General features: G+C 43.4%; 1 protein-coding gene across 1 annotated transcript in view; it reads right to left on the bottom strand.

Annotated features, from left to right (window-relative positions):
• Positions 1-11,001: 11,001 nt before the first annotated feature.
• LOC120298171 (pleckstrin homology domain-containing family M member 1-like) overlaps positions 11,002-15,240 on the bottom strand; it is a 37,960-nt gene continuing 33,721 nt past the window's right edge. Inside the window, exon 10 of the mRNA XM_039321623.1 lies at positions 11,002-11,737. Coding sequence (XP_039177557.1) covers positions 11,623-11,737 — 115 coding nt within the window. The 3' untranslated portion in view covers positions 11,002-11,622. The remainder of the gene's footprint in view (positions 11,738-15,240) is intronic.

Here is a 15,240-nt window from a genome sequence, read left to right as displayed (position 1 = left end):
TTCATTTTCTCTCTCTTCTCATCTGGAGAGAGAGAGAGAGAGATGGAGGGAGAGGAAAGAGAATGAGGGAAGAGGGAAGAGAGAGAGAGAAAGAGAGAGAGGAAAGAGAAAGAGAAAGAAAGAGAAAGAGAAAGAGAAAGAGAAAGAGAAAGAGAGGGGGGAGGAGAAGGAGAGAGTGAGAGAGAGGAAAGAGAGAGGGAGAGGGAGAGAGAGGAAAGAGAGAGGGGGAGGAAAGAGAGAGAAAGAGAGAGAGAGGAAAGAGAGAAAGAGGGAGAGGGAGAGGAAAGAGAGAGAGAAAGAGAGAGAGAGAAGAGAGAGAGAGGAGGGAGGGAGAGAGTGTGGGGAAATGCAATTGCCTATTTCTCTCACACACACACATACACTGAGTGGGGGAAGACAACTGGCAGACGAAGGGCAGAAAGAGGGACAGGGAGAGGAAGGGAGAGAGAGACTCTTTTGACATCTAAAATGAAGATAACACTGATATAACACAGCCCCCTCAGGAGAAGGGGCTAACAATCAACTTGTGGGTGCCACAAATTCTGGGGAGGATGTTAAAATTACCCCCATTGAAGAGAAAATAGAAAGGGGAGTTAACAAAGCGATACGAAAGATCGGGAAACAGGATGATACGAACACAATGGAATCCTGGGCTACGGAGACGAACAATGAGGATATAGTTGTGAAGGAGGATTGTAGACAGAGAGATAGGGGGAGGAGAACGAAAATAGGAAATACTAAGAGGGAGGATGAGGGGAATAAACAACATAAACACAGACAGTACACATTTAATTACGTAGAATTAAAGCCCCCCCCCCCGACTTACAGTTATACGAAGAAGGGAGGAAGAGCTGTCGTATTGGCACAAGCAAGGAAAGTGAGGAAATTACAGCTTGCAATACAGAAACTACGATCAAAACGCAGGTGGATTGGCTGGGACCTATGACGAGGTCAAGAAGCCGGGTGCAAAGAGCGCCACATTTATAAATAGCTTCTCCCATCGATTGGACGCTACCCTGATGATGCTGGCAGAAGCCAGCGAAAGCTTGGTTTTATTCTATTAAAACTTTTTATAGTTTTATAACTTCCTGGTGTTCATATATTTTATTATTTAACATGACTCTACCCAGGAATCACAGTTTTGTTTTTAATATTCATATTCATATATATATATATATACATATATACACACAAACATATATATAGGTCTTTGGTTGTTCGGGTTTTCTCCCGCGTAAAATTGGAAGTGTCTTGGCAACGTTTCGACGAAGTCACATTCGTCATCTTCAGGCTGGTGTTTTTAGCTTCTTGTTTTGAGCAGCCTGAAGATGACGAATGTGACTTCGTCGAAACGTTGCCAAGACACTTCCAATTTTACGCGGGAGAAAACCCGAACAACCAAAGACCTATATAACATACCCGCGAAAACCTCAGACAAACATATATATATATATTATATATATATATATATATATATATATATATATATATATATATATATATACACATATTCAATAATGATGGTGAAAATGTGACTCCCGGGCATAATTATAAATGGAATGAATAAAGCGTGTTCACCAGGAGAGTTTAAAGTTAAAATACTTTAATTAAAGTATTTTATTATATTAAAAGGTTGCCAAGCTTTCGTTGGGAAAACTCCCCAACATCTTCAGGGCTGAGAGACCGTTTCTAACAAGGTGGTTTAAATGGGTTCCATAGACGTCTGCGCGTGGTTCCTAGACCGTGCTAGCATTCCCCGCTGAACAGCTGATAGGTGGGAGGGGGAATCGGAGTAAAGATTTCTTCCGTCGTTCTCTCGAGCACTTGTGTTCACATCTCCGTTGATCTCAGGGGGTATTGTTAAAGCTATGTTCCGCCCTCTCCCGGCAGCACTGGCTCTTGTTGCAGCGGGGGGATTTAGTTCGATGTCATTGTGTATCCTACCATGGAGGCGGGGCTTCATCGGCTTCAATTTAACATCTTTCCTCTGCTGCGTGCTCCCATATTTATCTTCGCTCGCATGTACAAGCATCAACTGGATGTGGTATTTTTCAATGTTTGAATCATCCTCCTCCATCATGGTGTCCCCCATGCTCATCTTCCCTCATAGGTCAATATTCAAGTTAAATCCCCCCCATTTCTGTGAGCAAAAGTCTGTTGGTATTTGGGCAGATTCTCCGCTCATGTTACTTTCCCTTTTATCAAGCGAACGGGTCGTCATCACATGTTTTTTCTCCCCTCTCTGTATGGGATATCCACCTTTATTATTATTATGGGTAGTGCTAAATTGAGTGGTTCTATCCTCAAATTTCTTAAGCGCTCCAATGTCATTATTGTTGTTTTCTCCAATTAAAGGGGGTGTGGGTTCCCCTTGATATTGTTGGGAGGTTTCTGGGTAGTCTATATCAGATTGTTTCTGGTAGGGAGGAGGTGTAGCTCCTGGTTTAGAATGTTGTGGATGTTGATTGTAAGGTTTGTGATATAAAGGATGATGGTTTGATTTCCATTTTCGTAGCGCTTGTTGTGCTGGGTGCAAGTCAATGTGACGATTGATTGAGTTGTTATTCGAGAACCAGGCTTCTTTTAGCAGCCGACCTCCCTTCGTGGCATCACTGGCTACGATAAGGGTGTTATTGAAGTCAGACTGATGGCCTTGTTGTGCCATATGCATCCAAAGTTGTGAGTGTGGTTCGCCTCGTTTTATGGCCAGTTTGTGTTCGTGGAGGCGAGTTTTCAAGCGTTTGGCTGTTTCTCCCACATAGTTGCCTTCGCAGTTTTTGCAGTTGATATTATAAACAATAGCAGATTTCTCCATGGTAGGTAGGGGGTCCTTTGGACGCATAATTTTTGATCGTAGGGTTTGGTTAGGTTTGTGAGCTACTTCTATACCATGGGGTGCTAGTAGTCTGGCTGTGGCCTCTGAGATGTTACTTATGTATGGGAGGGAGATGCGTGTTTTTGTAGGGGGGAATCCCTTCTTCGTTGGGTGGTCTGGTGCTGGAAAGTTGTACAATGTCGTTTGATAAATTTTAATGGATAACCGTTATATATGCACATACGGAAGAGGTGTCTCCTCTCTTCTTTCTTATATTCATCCATGCTGCAGTGGGAGTCAACGCGTTTAAATAACGTTTTTATGCAGCTGATTTTATGGGAAACAGGATGATTACTCTGGTAATGGAGGATTCTATCCGTGTGGGTTGGTTTACTGAATACCTTCGTATGTAGGTATCCATCTGGTTGACGGTGGATGGAAACATCTAAGAAGGCAAGAGAATTGTGTCTTTCTTCCTCTACAGTAAACCTTATTTCAGAGTAGATGGAATTTAATATTCCCATAAATGTAGTTACATGTTGTCTTTTGACAATAGCAAATGTATCGTCCACGTATCGAACCCAAAATTTGGGTTGGTATAAAGTCATAGCCTTATGTTCAAGCTGTTGAAGGACTACCTCAGCTATAATACTGGAGATGGGGGAGCCCATCGGGGTTCCTTTTATCTGTTCATAGATGGTACCTTGGAATGTGAAATAAATCTGGAGACATATTTCTATCAATTTCACGAGGTCTTCCGTCTGAAGGGAATCTTGGTGATGACCTTCTCTCATAGATGTCAAACATTCTTTCAGATATATATATGAGACTAAAAAATTATTTAAAAACTTAGCTTTCGTCAGCGTCTGCTGACATCGTCAGAGTTCTAGCCAGGATTGAGAATCACGTTCTTATAGTCTTTGTTATGCCACGTGTTTGGCTAATGACCCTGTTACCAATCTATTCAACTCCCTCCCTCCTGTAGTTAATTGCTGTGCTGTTTCTGTTGGGAGGGAGACACGTGGAGCTGTTTCTGGTGGCACACGAGCCATTGCTGGGCCGAGCTGCTCTCTCTTCCTCTCCGCACATGTGCAGTCTGGGAATAGGTGAGAGGCTATAAAAGGAGCAACTTTCTGCAGAAGCAGCATTTGCTGCAGACAGCTTGAGAGTGAGCACAAGTTGCAGTGGACAGCGAGCAAGTGAGCGAGCCGACAGCTTGGTGGCCACGCCCACCCAGCATCTGGCGATGCATAACTAGGTTTTGGGTTGCGGTTTGGTCACTCGGTCTCTAAAAGGTTTGCCACCACTTTTGGGTTGTAGTTTGGTCACTCAGTCTCTAAAAGGTTCTCCTGCTTGAGCAGGGGGCTGGACTAGAAGACCTCCAAGGTCCCTTCCAGCTCTGTTCCATTCTGTTCCATTCCGTTCGGTTCCGTTCTGTTCCATTTCATTCCATTCCATTCTTAGTTCTCAAGGTACGAGCCTAATAGAGTCTGCCCATTAGGCTCATAATTGTCAAATGAATCAGACAACATTTTAAAATCAAATTCATTAATTGAATCAGATGGATTGTTAAATGAACCAAGATTTGATTTATTATTTCCTCCAATGGCTGTCTGAACTGAGAGATGTTTCCCGCTGCTGCTGCAGGCTGTTTCCAGCCACCAAACAGCTGTTTCCAATTTTAGTAACCACAATACTGTAAACTGACTCCCAACCAGGTTTAAAAGCAGTTGCTTTTAAAAAATACATACACACACACTTGCCGGCTATTAGCTTAAGCATCTCCAGCCAGGCATGCAGAAGGAGATGGGGGTGGAGTTTACAGAATTGTTGGCTTGCAACAGTTACTGAGATGGAAGGGACCTTGAGGTCATCTAGTCTAACCCACTGCTCTCATAAGAGAATACAGTACTGTACTGTATTTCTGATAAATGCCTATCCAGTATTTTCTTAAAAGCCTCCAGTGAGGGAACACCCACAAGTTCTGGAGGCAATTTAAATTTAAAACCTTTTTTAAACAATAACAAAAAAAAAACACTGTCCCTGATAGGCACAAGGCTCTCCAGGCAGAATCTCTGGTGGGTCTGTGCTAGGGAGAGGAGATAGCAGCAGCCACATGCTATAGTTTCGGGCAAATGCAAACAAACAATCTTGCAAAGTACTGTACATACAAACACAAAAAAGCAGAGTAGTTTCCAAAATGATTACAGGGTGCCTGGCTGAGGAATTCTGGGAATTGAAGTCCTTGAGTCATAAAAGAATCGAGTTTGAAGACCCCTGCTATAGAGTAACAAAAAAGAATATTTTAAAATACTTACAGAAGTAATTCTAGCTCTCTACAGTACTGTAGTCATCAAGTCCAGCAAGCAGCAGATCTTCCATGCAGCTCCAGGAAAACAAAAGGGGTGTTGTCTTACCTGAATGCCTTTTCTCAGCATGGAGATGGATAATCCACCAATTGGTTTAGATTGTGTTCCTGCCCAATCAGATCAGTCAGTCAAAGTTGCAACACCTGTCGTGGGCTAGCATCTCCCAATCTCGATGCAGGAAAAGCCTTGATTGACAGCAAGATGTGTTGGCTCATAAATCTAGCCCTAGGCCTAAACAACGTACAAGGGTGGGAGTGGATTATTCATCTCTGTGCTGAGAAAAGGCATTCAGGTAAGACAATACCCCTTCTCCAGCACTGGAGATGGATAATCCACCAATGGGACATACCAAAGCCTACTGTCCCTGAGGGAGGGGAGAAGCCCGGTCTGGTGTGGCACTTTGAGTTACGACCTGCTGGGGCAACCTCCTACCAAAGGAGGCTTCTGCAGAGGCGAACCTGTCAATCCTGTAATGCCTTATAAAGGGGGATGGTGATGATCATGTGGCCACTCTGCAAAGGTTCTCAATGACGCCTGAGTGATCCAGGCCACAGAGGTAGCCGTGCTACGGGTCGAGTGTGCTGTTATCCGCCATGGAACCGGCAATAATTCAGCCTGGTACGCCCCCGCAATACATGCCCAAATCCACCTACCAATCGTGGAGGAGGACACCTTCTGACCCTTAGAAGAAGGATGGAAGGAAACAAAGAGGGCCTCAGAGTTGCGGAGGGCAGCTGCCCGTGAGATGTAATAACGAAGTGCTCTGCGGACATCCAGAAGGTGCCATTGCCATTCCAGGGCATGAGATGAGTGAGGACTGAAGTCCAGCAGTATGATTTCTTGAGCCCTGTGGAAGAGAGAATTGACCTTTGGGAGGAAGGTAGCATCCAGACGAAGGACCACTTGGTCCTGATGAAAGAGGCACAAGTCATCCCTAACTGAGAGTGCCACCAGTTCCAATATCCATTGTGCAGAAGTGATTGCCACCAGGAATGCGACCTTGTGTGATACATACCGTATATCACATGTCTTGAGGGGCTCAAAGGGCGGTCTGGTTAGAGCCCAGAGGACTCGCGGTAGGTTCCAAGATGGAAACCTGTGCACTACAGGGGGCTTGAGGTTAGTAGCCCCCTTGATAAAAGATCGGATCAAGGGATGATGACCTAGGGAAACTGCTGAGTCACAGGTAAGTACAGTGGAGAGAGCAGCAACCTGTCTGCATAATGTGTTTGGGGCCAAGCCCCTCTCAAGGCCCTGTAGAAGGTAATCCAATATGTGTGGAATTATCAAGTCTGGACTGGTCAAGTGGTGAGTTGAGCACCACAAACAGAAGTTCCTCCACGTTGCCTCATAAATCCGGGTGGTAGAGGACCGGCGGGAGGCCTGGATTATGGTAATGATCCCAGGTGGGCAGGACTCCTGTGACAGGATCGAGCACTCAAGTGCCAGACGGCTAACTGGAGTCATTGGGGGGTCTGGATGAAGGAGGGTCCCCTGGCTGAGTGAGACCTGCTCTGGGGGAATCCTCCATGGGGCCCCTAAAGAGAGGTTCACTAGGTCGGCAAACCATGGTCTCCGTGGCCAATATGAGGCCACTAGAAGAACCTCTGCCTGCTCCTGAAGAAGCTTGCAGACAACCGCTGGAAGAAGAGGAAGAGGCGGGAAGGCATAAAGCAGTCCCTTCGGCCATGGGCTCCGAAAAGCATCCACTCATTCAGCCCCTGGAGACGGAAAGCAGGAGAAGAATCGCCATAGATGAGCATTTGTTGGGGAGGCAAAGAGGTCTAGAACTGGCAACCCGAAGCGGTGGCAGATCTCCCTGAATATCCTCGGGTGTAGGCGCTATTCTGAATGGTCCACCATCGCCCAGCTCAGGAAGTCAGCCTGAGTGTTTGCCTCCCCTGAAATGTGGTCGGCGTTGATGGAGGCCAGGTTGGCCTCTGCCCAGGACCCTGCAGGAGTGCCTTGGTCAAGAGTGCACAAGATCAGGTGCCCCCTTGCCGGTTCACATGTGCCTTGGAGCCACATTGTCCATGAGAACCAACACATGACGCTTCGCTACTGTGCTGCAAAAGTGGTGCAGGCGAGGTGTACTGCCCTGAGCTCCAGCCAGTTGATATTGTGCCGAAGGTCGGAGCAGGACCAACAGCCCTGGGCCCACTGTGAGCAAAGAAGTGCTCCCCAGCCGAACAGGCTGGCGTCGGTCATAAGGGTGAGTCGATCAGGCTCCTTGAAGTAAGTCACAATCCTCCCACCGCCGCTTTTGCTGCCAGGAGTACTGAAGATCTGGAGGGTTCCCTCCTGCTGTGGAGCCACAGTGCCTGGGCTGATGGGGGAGGGTGTGGGGGGTATTCAGAGCCTTAAAAGTCCTCCAGGACACTCTTGGGGCTGGCCCTCTTTCCCTGGCTGCAGGAGAAGGGGTGGCGCAGGGTCTCCACCCAGGTGGGCGGGCAAGCGAAAACCCGAAACCTTTCGTGTTTGTTTGCAAAGAGAAGCACACCGCTTTAGCTGGCACCGCAGGAAGTGGTCCCATGGCAATGCTGACAGTCCGGGCCGTGCGCCACCGGCATCTTCTCTTTGCAAACAAACGCGAAAGGTTTCAGGGTTTCGTTTGCCCGCCCACCCAGGTGGAGACCAGAGTTGGCAGCTCTAACATCCTACTATCATTGGCTGCAATCCTATCCACCTGTTTTGCCCAACCAATCGCCCAACTGCTGCCTGGTTGCTGGATTAATAGCCACCAGATGGCTCCGTAGTGGCCGCCATCACTGGAGATGAGCAGGCTGTTGCTCCTGCAGTTGCCATCCCACCGCTATGGAAGATAGCCCGGTCCATGCCTTCAGGGGCCTCAGCCTCCAGCAGGCCCGCCATGCTGAAGGCTGGCCTCCTGCTCGCTGCTTCAGCAAAAGAGGGAGAGTGCGGGGCAGGCGGATAGCAGTCTTTTCTGAGAGAAAGAGAAGCTGGATGGGGGCAGGGCCAGTGGATGTGTTGCTTAGGCTCCACTCTTTAATCAAGCCCCATTACGTGCATGCGCACATTTTGCGGCTCCTAGTTTTTTCTTTTGTGAGGGAAATGGGCCCAAGTGGCTCTTTCACCGTTTCACGTTGCCGACCCCTGATCTAGGTAATACAGGCCATGGTCTAGGAAGACAAAAGTTCTGTTGACAACACCAGTTTTTAAGCCAGTGGTTTGTTTCTAAAATTCTTTGCTCCCTCATTGGATGTTGGCCTTTTGTTGGAAGTATAGATGAAAACACCATTTGTGCTCTTAAGTCTTTAACTTTCTTCCCTAGCTGTTCATAATCTCTTGCTATTGTTTTAAGATTTATTGTTGTGTCATTGGTCCCCACGTGTAGGAGAAGAAAGAGGTATTTATCCATGGGGTTGATTATTTTAGTAAGGTAATCAGTTACATCTTTGATTTTTGCTATACCTGCCTAGATTGACTGACCTTTTCTGTTCCCCTATGAATCTCATATCGCTAATATTCGCCTTTTTTTTTTTAGAGAGGAGTCTGGAATACTTTTCTTGTCACAGGAATGCTGGGTTGTGCTTCTTTTTAAGAAACTATTGATGAATGCTCTGTTGTGTCTGTATATTTTCTTCTGGGAAGATACTATGAAAGTGAACATTCAGTTCCAGAAGGGCTTCATTTGAGTGGGTTAGGGTAGATAGTAGGGGCTTTGCTCTTGGTTGTTTTCTTCTAAGAATGACATATTCCCATCAGTCTTGCTCTTTAGGTAGAGAGGCAAAAGTTAGGTCCCAAATACATAGGGCCTTTCCACATCGTCCAGATTGTAAATCTGGTGATGGTGGAGCTGAAGTTTCCTAGAAGCCTCAGGCAAGTTCATCCAGTATTTCATTGCAGCCTTTTAAAACTTTTTCAGGGATCTGGTTTGAGACCAGTCAAAGAACCATGTCCTCCTCTCATCTTAGTAAAGGGAGAGGAACACTACAAGATCAAAAAAATTCTTGACTTCAGATATTACAAGATAAAATTACAGTATCTAGTACTGTGGAAAAGCCATCCATTAGCAAATACTGAGTGGGTGGACAGTGAGGTTAGTTAAGAAATTTCATATTAGGTATTCTCAACAGCCCCATTAAGGGATAAAGCAGTAATTGGGTTGTACATAATAATGTGTATATATGTTTATCGTTGTTCCAGGTCTGCCTTTTTTCCAGGGGGGTTGGTATGTCAAGACAGATTTGCCCTTTCACCTACATTTTCTCACTTTGCTCGTATCTTGACAATGAGATGGAACGCAAAACGGGGAGGAGTGGTATCTAGGCAACCGAGGCTTCTGAGAGAGAAGTCAGTAATGCAGGTGCTTGATGGAGAAGTGGACTATTTCCATCACAAGAAGAAACGTTACTATTGGACAATGTGAACACCCGGTGAGTGGGAATAAGGGAGTCTATTGTTTAACTAAGCAGGCCTTTGAGTGGGAAAATCAGAGCTGGTTTTGCTTTTTCTGTGCCAATGTAGATTTTCAGTAAAGTATTATACTTTTGGTAAAATCATATCCCAGGATTTTTTTTTTCTGGAAATACCAATTGGATAGTTGACAGGATCCTTGAGAAAATTGTACTCCCCAAAGCAAGATGTTGACAGATGCTGAACTGGAACCCCAACTAATACCATGTATCACATGGTATTTCTTCTGCTTCATGACTGAAGCTATATTATGAGCTTTGCTCTATGGAATAAAGGAAGTTTGTAGAAATACAAAAGAAAAATCCTTTTAAAATAAATGGGTGATCATGGAGGAGGGAGCAGAAATGTTGGTATGTCCAATGATGCATGTTAACTATGCTGATGAAATATGTAATCATACTTCAAATATGTGGTGATGTAATTACATCATTGTGAATCTTCATTTTTATTTAATCAGTTTGGTCCTGTACTTTTGTTGGACTTAGAGAATCCTTGGAATGGACATGACCAATATTCCAAGTTCTTCCAGTTTCATAGATTTTAAGAAGCAAAATATGTGCCCTACTCCTCTGGAAACCTTAGACCAGTGGTTCTCAACTGTGGGTCGGGACCTCAATTGGGGTCTAACGACCATTTCACGGGGGTCGCCAAACAACGCAGTCCGCCATTTTTTTCCCCCTTTTCCTTAGCTGTGCTACTTCCTTTTATTCTCTTGGCTTTTGAAAGCCAATAGAATAGATTCTCTTGAATAGAGTCTAATTCTATTGGCTTTCAAAAGCCAATAGGAATTGTCCAGGCTGTCTCTGCCCTGCTGAGCCCGCCAAAAGTCCCATTCTGCAAACGGTGATGCACCAGTTGAGTAGTCCTCGACTTACGACCGGTTGAGTAGTCCTTGACTTATGACCGGTTGGGGGTCGCGGCATTAAAAAGGTTGAGAACCACTGCCTTAGACCAATCTTTTTACTACAATACCCTCTAAGAAAGGCAAGTCCTCCATATTCCAGCTGTAACATCATCATCTACCTGGGGCCCAGCATGTGTAAAGACCTGTTTTTTGGTTGTCCTAGCGATTATAGGATATATTTCTCAACTGCTATTATATATTTTAATTTTTGTATTCCTGCAATTGTTGGTATTTGAAGTATTTTAAATTTGTCCACTGCCCACTTACTGAGAAGTACAGTTGTACAAATTGAATGAATGAATGAATGAATGAATCCAGTTTCTTCCAGCATCCAGGCTCCAACCTTTTCCCCTTAGTATTATTAAGGTTCTCTGTGGCACATATTCCTGAATACAGAATGTTACTGATCTCCGTTTGAACATAAACCCACAAGAAGCCTATAGTCACTTTATAAATAAGCTGCTGTATAGAAGTAATGAATTCATAAAAGACATCTGTTTATTAAATAAAGCTAATTATCTGCATAGGAGAATAAAAGAAAATATTAAAATCAAGGTTGGAATACACTTGGTCACTTTGCTTGAGTAGGACACCAAAGATGGAGTGCCTTTCTAAAGAATTCAGCAGCTATTTTGGCACAAGACATTTTAAGAGTAGTCTGCAAAGTGTAGAAGGCACGAGAAATCTGCTGGAAAGTGCATTTGTTAAAGGTAAAATAAAATTCCTTTTCTCTGGCAATTTAAATCAAGACACATGCATTAATTTCAGTCTTTTTAGGAGTTCTTGCTACATATCCCTTTAATATATCCAGTATTCACCAAATGTCAGGATAAGGATAAATTTGCCTGGGAAGGCAGGAATGCATGAAAATTAATGGCAATAATGAGTGAATTCAAAGAAGTATCTCTGTGGGCTCCTTTCCAAGAGCTGATGGCAAGGTGCACTGGTTGTTGTAGGACTGTAATCCGGACAAAAAGTGTGCAGCTGGCAATGGCCTTCTATTGCTCCTAAGCTTCTGTTTCCCAATTGCCTTCTGGACAATTCCAGAATTTTTATCCAATTCCAGAATCTGATCCAAAGGACTGGCACGGTTGAGATCATTTCCAAAGGAATTCTTGCAGTTCCTGATATTTCTGCCGGCGGACACAACGAGGACAGAAATTGGCATTTGCCTGACAACTGTTGTGGAAGACAGTCTTGCACTCACTACACCTGTAAGGGAAAAGAAGTATATCAATTCTAGAAACAACTCATCATCTGTGAGCAGTTGGCTACTTGAGAAGGTCACATTAGAGCTCAACAGCCAAGTTGGAATTGTAGTCCAATAGACTGGAAGGTATTAGATATTCTCATTCTGTATTATTGGCTTCAAAGGCCAGCCTCCCTCTTATAATAGCTTTACATTTCAAGCATGAAAGTGGAATCACAAATAAAGTCAGTGTGTTCCTTCTACCAGTTCTCCCTAATTGAACTCTTGAAACAATTTTGCACTCAGAGATTCCAATTCTGTAAGAAAACATGGTTTTCTCCCTTGGTACTCAGGTATCATTTCACGAGAGAGAACATCTGTTGCACATACGGTCCCAGTTGCTGTCCCAATTGTTACCAGGTCAAAAGGAACAAGGGGGCAGGTATATAAAGAAGTCCTGGACAGTTGGTGAAAGGGCAAAAAAGAAGAGTGTAGGGCTGTAGAGAATCTGCCAAACCTTTTGGTATGCTATTGAAATCTCCAGATTTATTAAATTGCATTTTTAATATCACTTAAGGGGAATATGTAACTAGAGATTCACCACATTACTTAAAATTCATTTCAATTACATTAGATGTGGAAATGAAATGTGATGAAATTTAATTTTGGTTAGTTTGGGGAGTACAACCTCAGAGAAATATGCACCCTCATGGGTTAGATTAGGTCAGTGTTTTTCAAACTTGCCAACTTTATGATATGTGGACATCAACTTCTAGAATTTCCCAGCCAATATGCTGGGAGCTGAAGTACACATACTTTAAAGTTGGCACATTTGAAAAAAAAACTGTTCGATGGTTAAGTAATTTTACTAGCTATTAGGCAACTTTAAAGCTACTTAACATGTAGAGAGAAAAAAATAGATAGTTACATAGCTGCCTCTTTCTTCACACTTAGACTTACACGTTGCTTTACCTTTTTGCCTCTTGGAACTCTCTCTCTGCCTGACAGCTAAGAAGGGATTATGAGATTACTCCCTGTATCTAAGCTATGTTTATTAAAATAACAGACCATCACTGCCTATTGGTCCAGAAGGGTCCCTCAAATGATGAATAGCATTGGTTGACTCTGCTGGCCACTGAATGTGGGTGAGTGGGAGTGTGCCTCTGGCTAAGGAGGTGGGCATGAGAAAATTATCCCCAGCTGCGCAGGTGGCGATTAAGGAAGTGACTATTGCTGTGCTGCTGCCAGAATCAAAAAACTCCCCAGAAACTTCCAAGAACATCCTGTTTCATAGGTAAATTGTCTGGCTCAGGCAGCAAGTTTGTCTGAGCTTGGAGGCACTTTTCCTGCTCTAATACATAGACAAAGGGAAAAATTGATATGTGTGTCATTGCATTGTTATAGTTTTGGGGAATGAGCAATTATATCTAAAGGCTACTCAAAGATGGATCTGATGAATGAAATCTTTTTTTAGGATTTTGACTGCCTCATGGAAGGTGGATCTCTATGGCACTGAGATCTGCCTTCCCCAACCTCTGGAGGCTCTCTTGATGTGCTTTGTTACTGCATACATAATCTTCACCTAGTGGGCTAAAAACTTGCCAAGCTGGGGAAGGACGTCCTACAGTCACAGATCTGAAAAAATACATGGTGAGCGGACTTCCGGTGGTCAAAGCGGTGGAGATGGCGGCTACTTTGTAGCCGTCCTCCTGAGAAGGTGTCGATCCGCGGACACAGCGTTTATCAGCTGGCCCGCGGCTCGCAATCCCCTTCCCGGCGAAGGGAAGGGGTAGAGATCGCATGAATAGAGGTAGAACCTCTTAACTCTCCTGGATTTTTATTTAGGGGGGTAGAAAGAGGGTTCCCTCGGAGTTCATTGCCTTCTCCGCCTCTCAGCTGTCTTTGTTTCTTCGGAAACAAAGCGAGACGCCGCTACCATCTCCGTACTTAAAGAAACCGTGAGTAATTTTAAACCGGGACAGAACTGTTTAAAGGATTTTATTTATAGTTTAGCTTTATTTTATTTTTTTTTAGTTTATTTAGTTTATTTAGTATCTGCTGATTTTTTTTATTTTTTTGAGCTTTCTCTTTTTTTTTTTTTTTTGGGCGGAAAAGTGAGAGTGAAAGTAAAATGGCGTTTTGAAAGTTTTTTTTTCCTTTAAAAGACGGATCGGCTGAATTGTTTTTAATATTGCTTTTTTTTTTACTTTTTTTACTTTTTATTCTTGGGGACTTTTAGATTGATCTTATCTTATTCTATTTATCTTATTTTTAATTTTTTTTTGGGATTACTTATTTTTATTGGTATTTTTAAGAAGAAAGGAGATAAATTAAAATGGCTTCAAAACGACAACCAGCTACTGCAGCTTCTAAAGTAACTTCTTCTCCTGCTACTTCTACTGTGCAACAACAACTTAAAATAATACCCTCAGTGCAGCAACCTAAATCTACTCCACCTTCACCTCCCCCATCTGGCACATTCAGCACAAGACATTAAGAAATAATGGTAGTGCTGTCTCACAGTTTAGGGAGGAAATGAAACAACTTTTGGATCAGAATAAATCTGAAACTAGGAGGAAATGAAGAAAGAGATGAAGGAGCTTTTAGAACAGAATAATGCTATTTTGAGGGATGATATACTTCTAGCTCTATCTGGAATGCCTCAGTGGTTGTGAAGCTGACTCCAGAGTAGAGGAAATTGAAGAAAACAGTTGAACTTTTGGATTATAAATTTCAAGATATGGAGAAAAAGTGGAGACTTCACAAGATGATATTCTTATGTTCCAGTATAGACAGATGGAATATGCTTTGAGAATAAGGGGTCTGAAAGAAGATAAACTCAAGATTTTGATGGAAATGTTGATTAATGACTTGGCTGTTATTTTGAATATTGATAAAGAAGAGTTCGTGGGGATGTGGAAAGAATTTATAGAGTTAATTCTTGGATTGCAAAACAGAGGAATTTGCTAGAGATGTGGTGATATATTTTGCTAAGAAGTCTTTGCGAAATCAATTCTACAAAACTTTTATAATAAAGATTTCAGATTGCTGCCCAAGATATTATTATTTTAAAGGAAATTCCACCTAAATTTTAAGAAGCAGAAAAGATTTTGCTTTTTTAGTAAATGAACTTAAAGCAAGACACAATGCCATTTAGATGGGAGATTCCGATGGGCATTGTTTTGAGCCATGCGGGGACACGTTATAGACTTATACAGTTGCTAAAGCTAGGAATTTTATAAAACGGTCCTGGGAGCAGGCTCTCCTTTGCCATGATGCATAAAGTCTTGAGTGACAAAGAGATGGAACAGAAATCTGAAGGTACAGGGATGATTGACTGCTGGACAGGTGGTATGGATGTCTCAACCAGAGGTTAAAGAACAGAGAATGACCCGTGCAGCACAAACGAAAAGAAAAGAACAACAGAAAAAAGAAAAAGAAAGAAATTGAAGAATCTACTCAGCAAATTGCTTCAGTGCCGTGGGAGGAGCAAGACCCAAAAGCTCTGCTACATATTCATCAGCAG

The sequence above is a fragment of the Crotalus tigris genome, unplaced genomic scaffold (genome assembly GCF_016545835.1).
Source record: "Crotalus tigris isolate CLP2741 ecotype Arizona unplaced genomic scaffold, ASM1654583v1 scf7180000023760.60057, whole genome shotgun sequence".
In the NCBI taxonomy this organism is placed as follows: Eukaryota; Metazoa; Chordata; class Lepidosauria; order Squamata; family Viperidae; genus Crotalus; species Crotalus tigris.
This window is presented reverse-complemented; position numbering and strand designations above follow the sequence as displayed.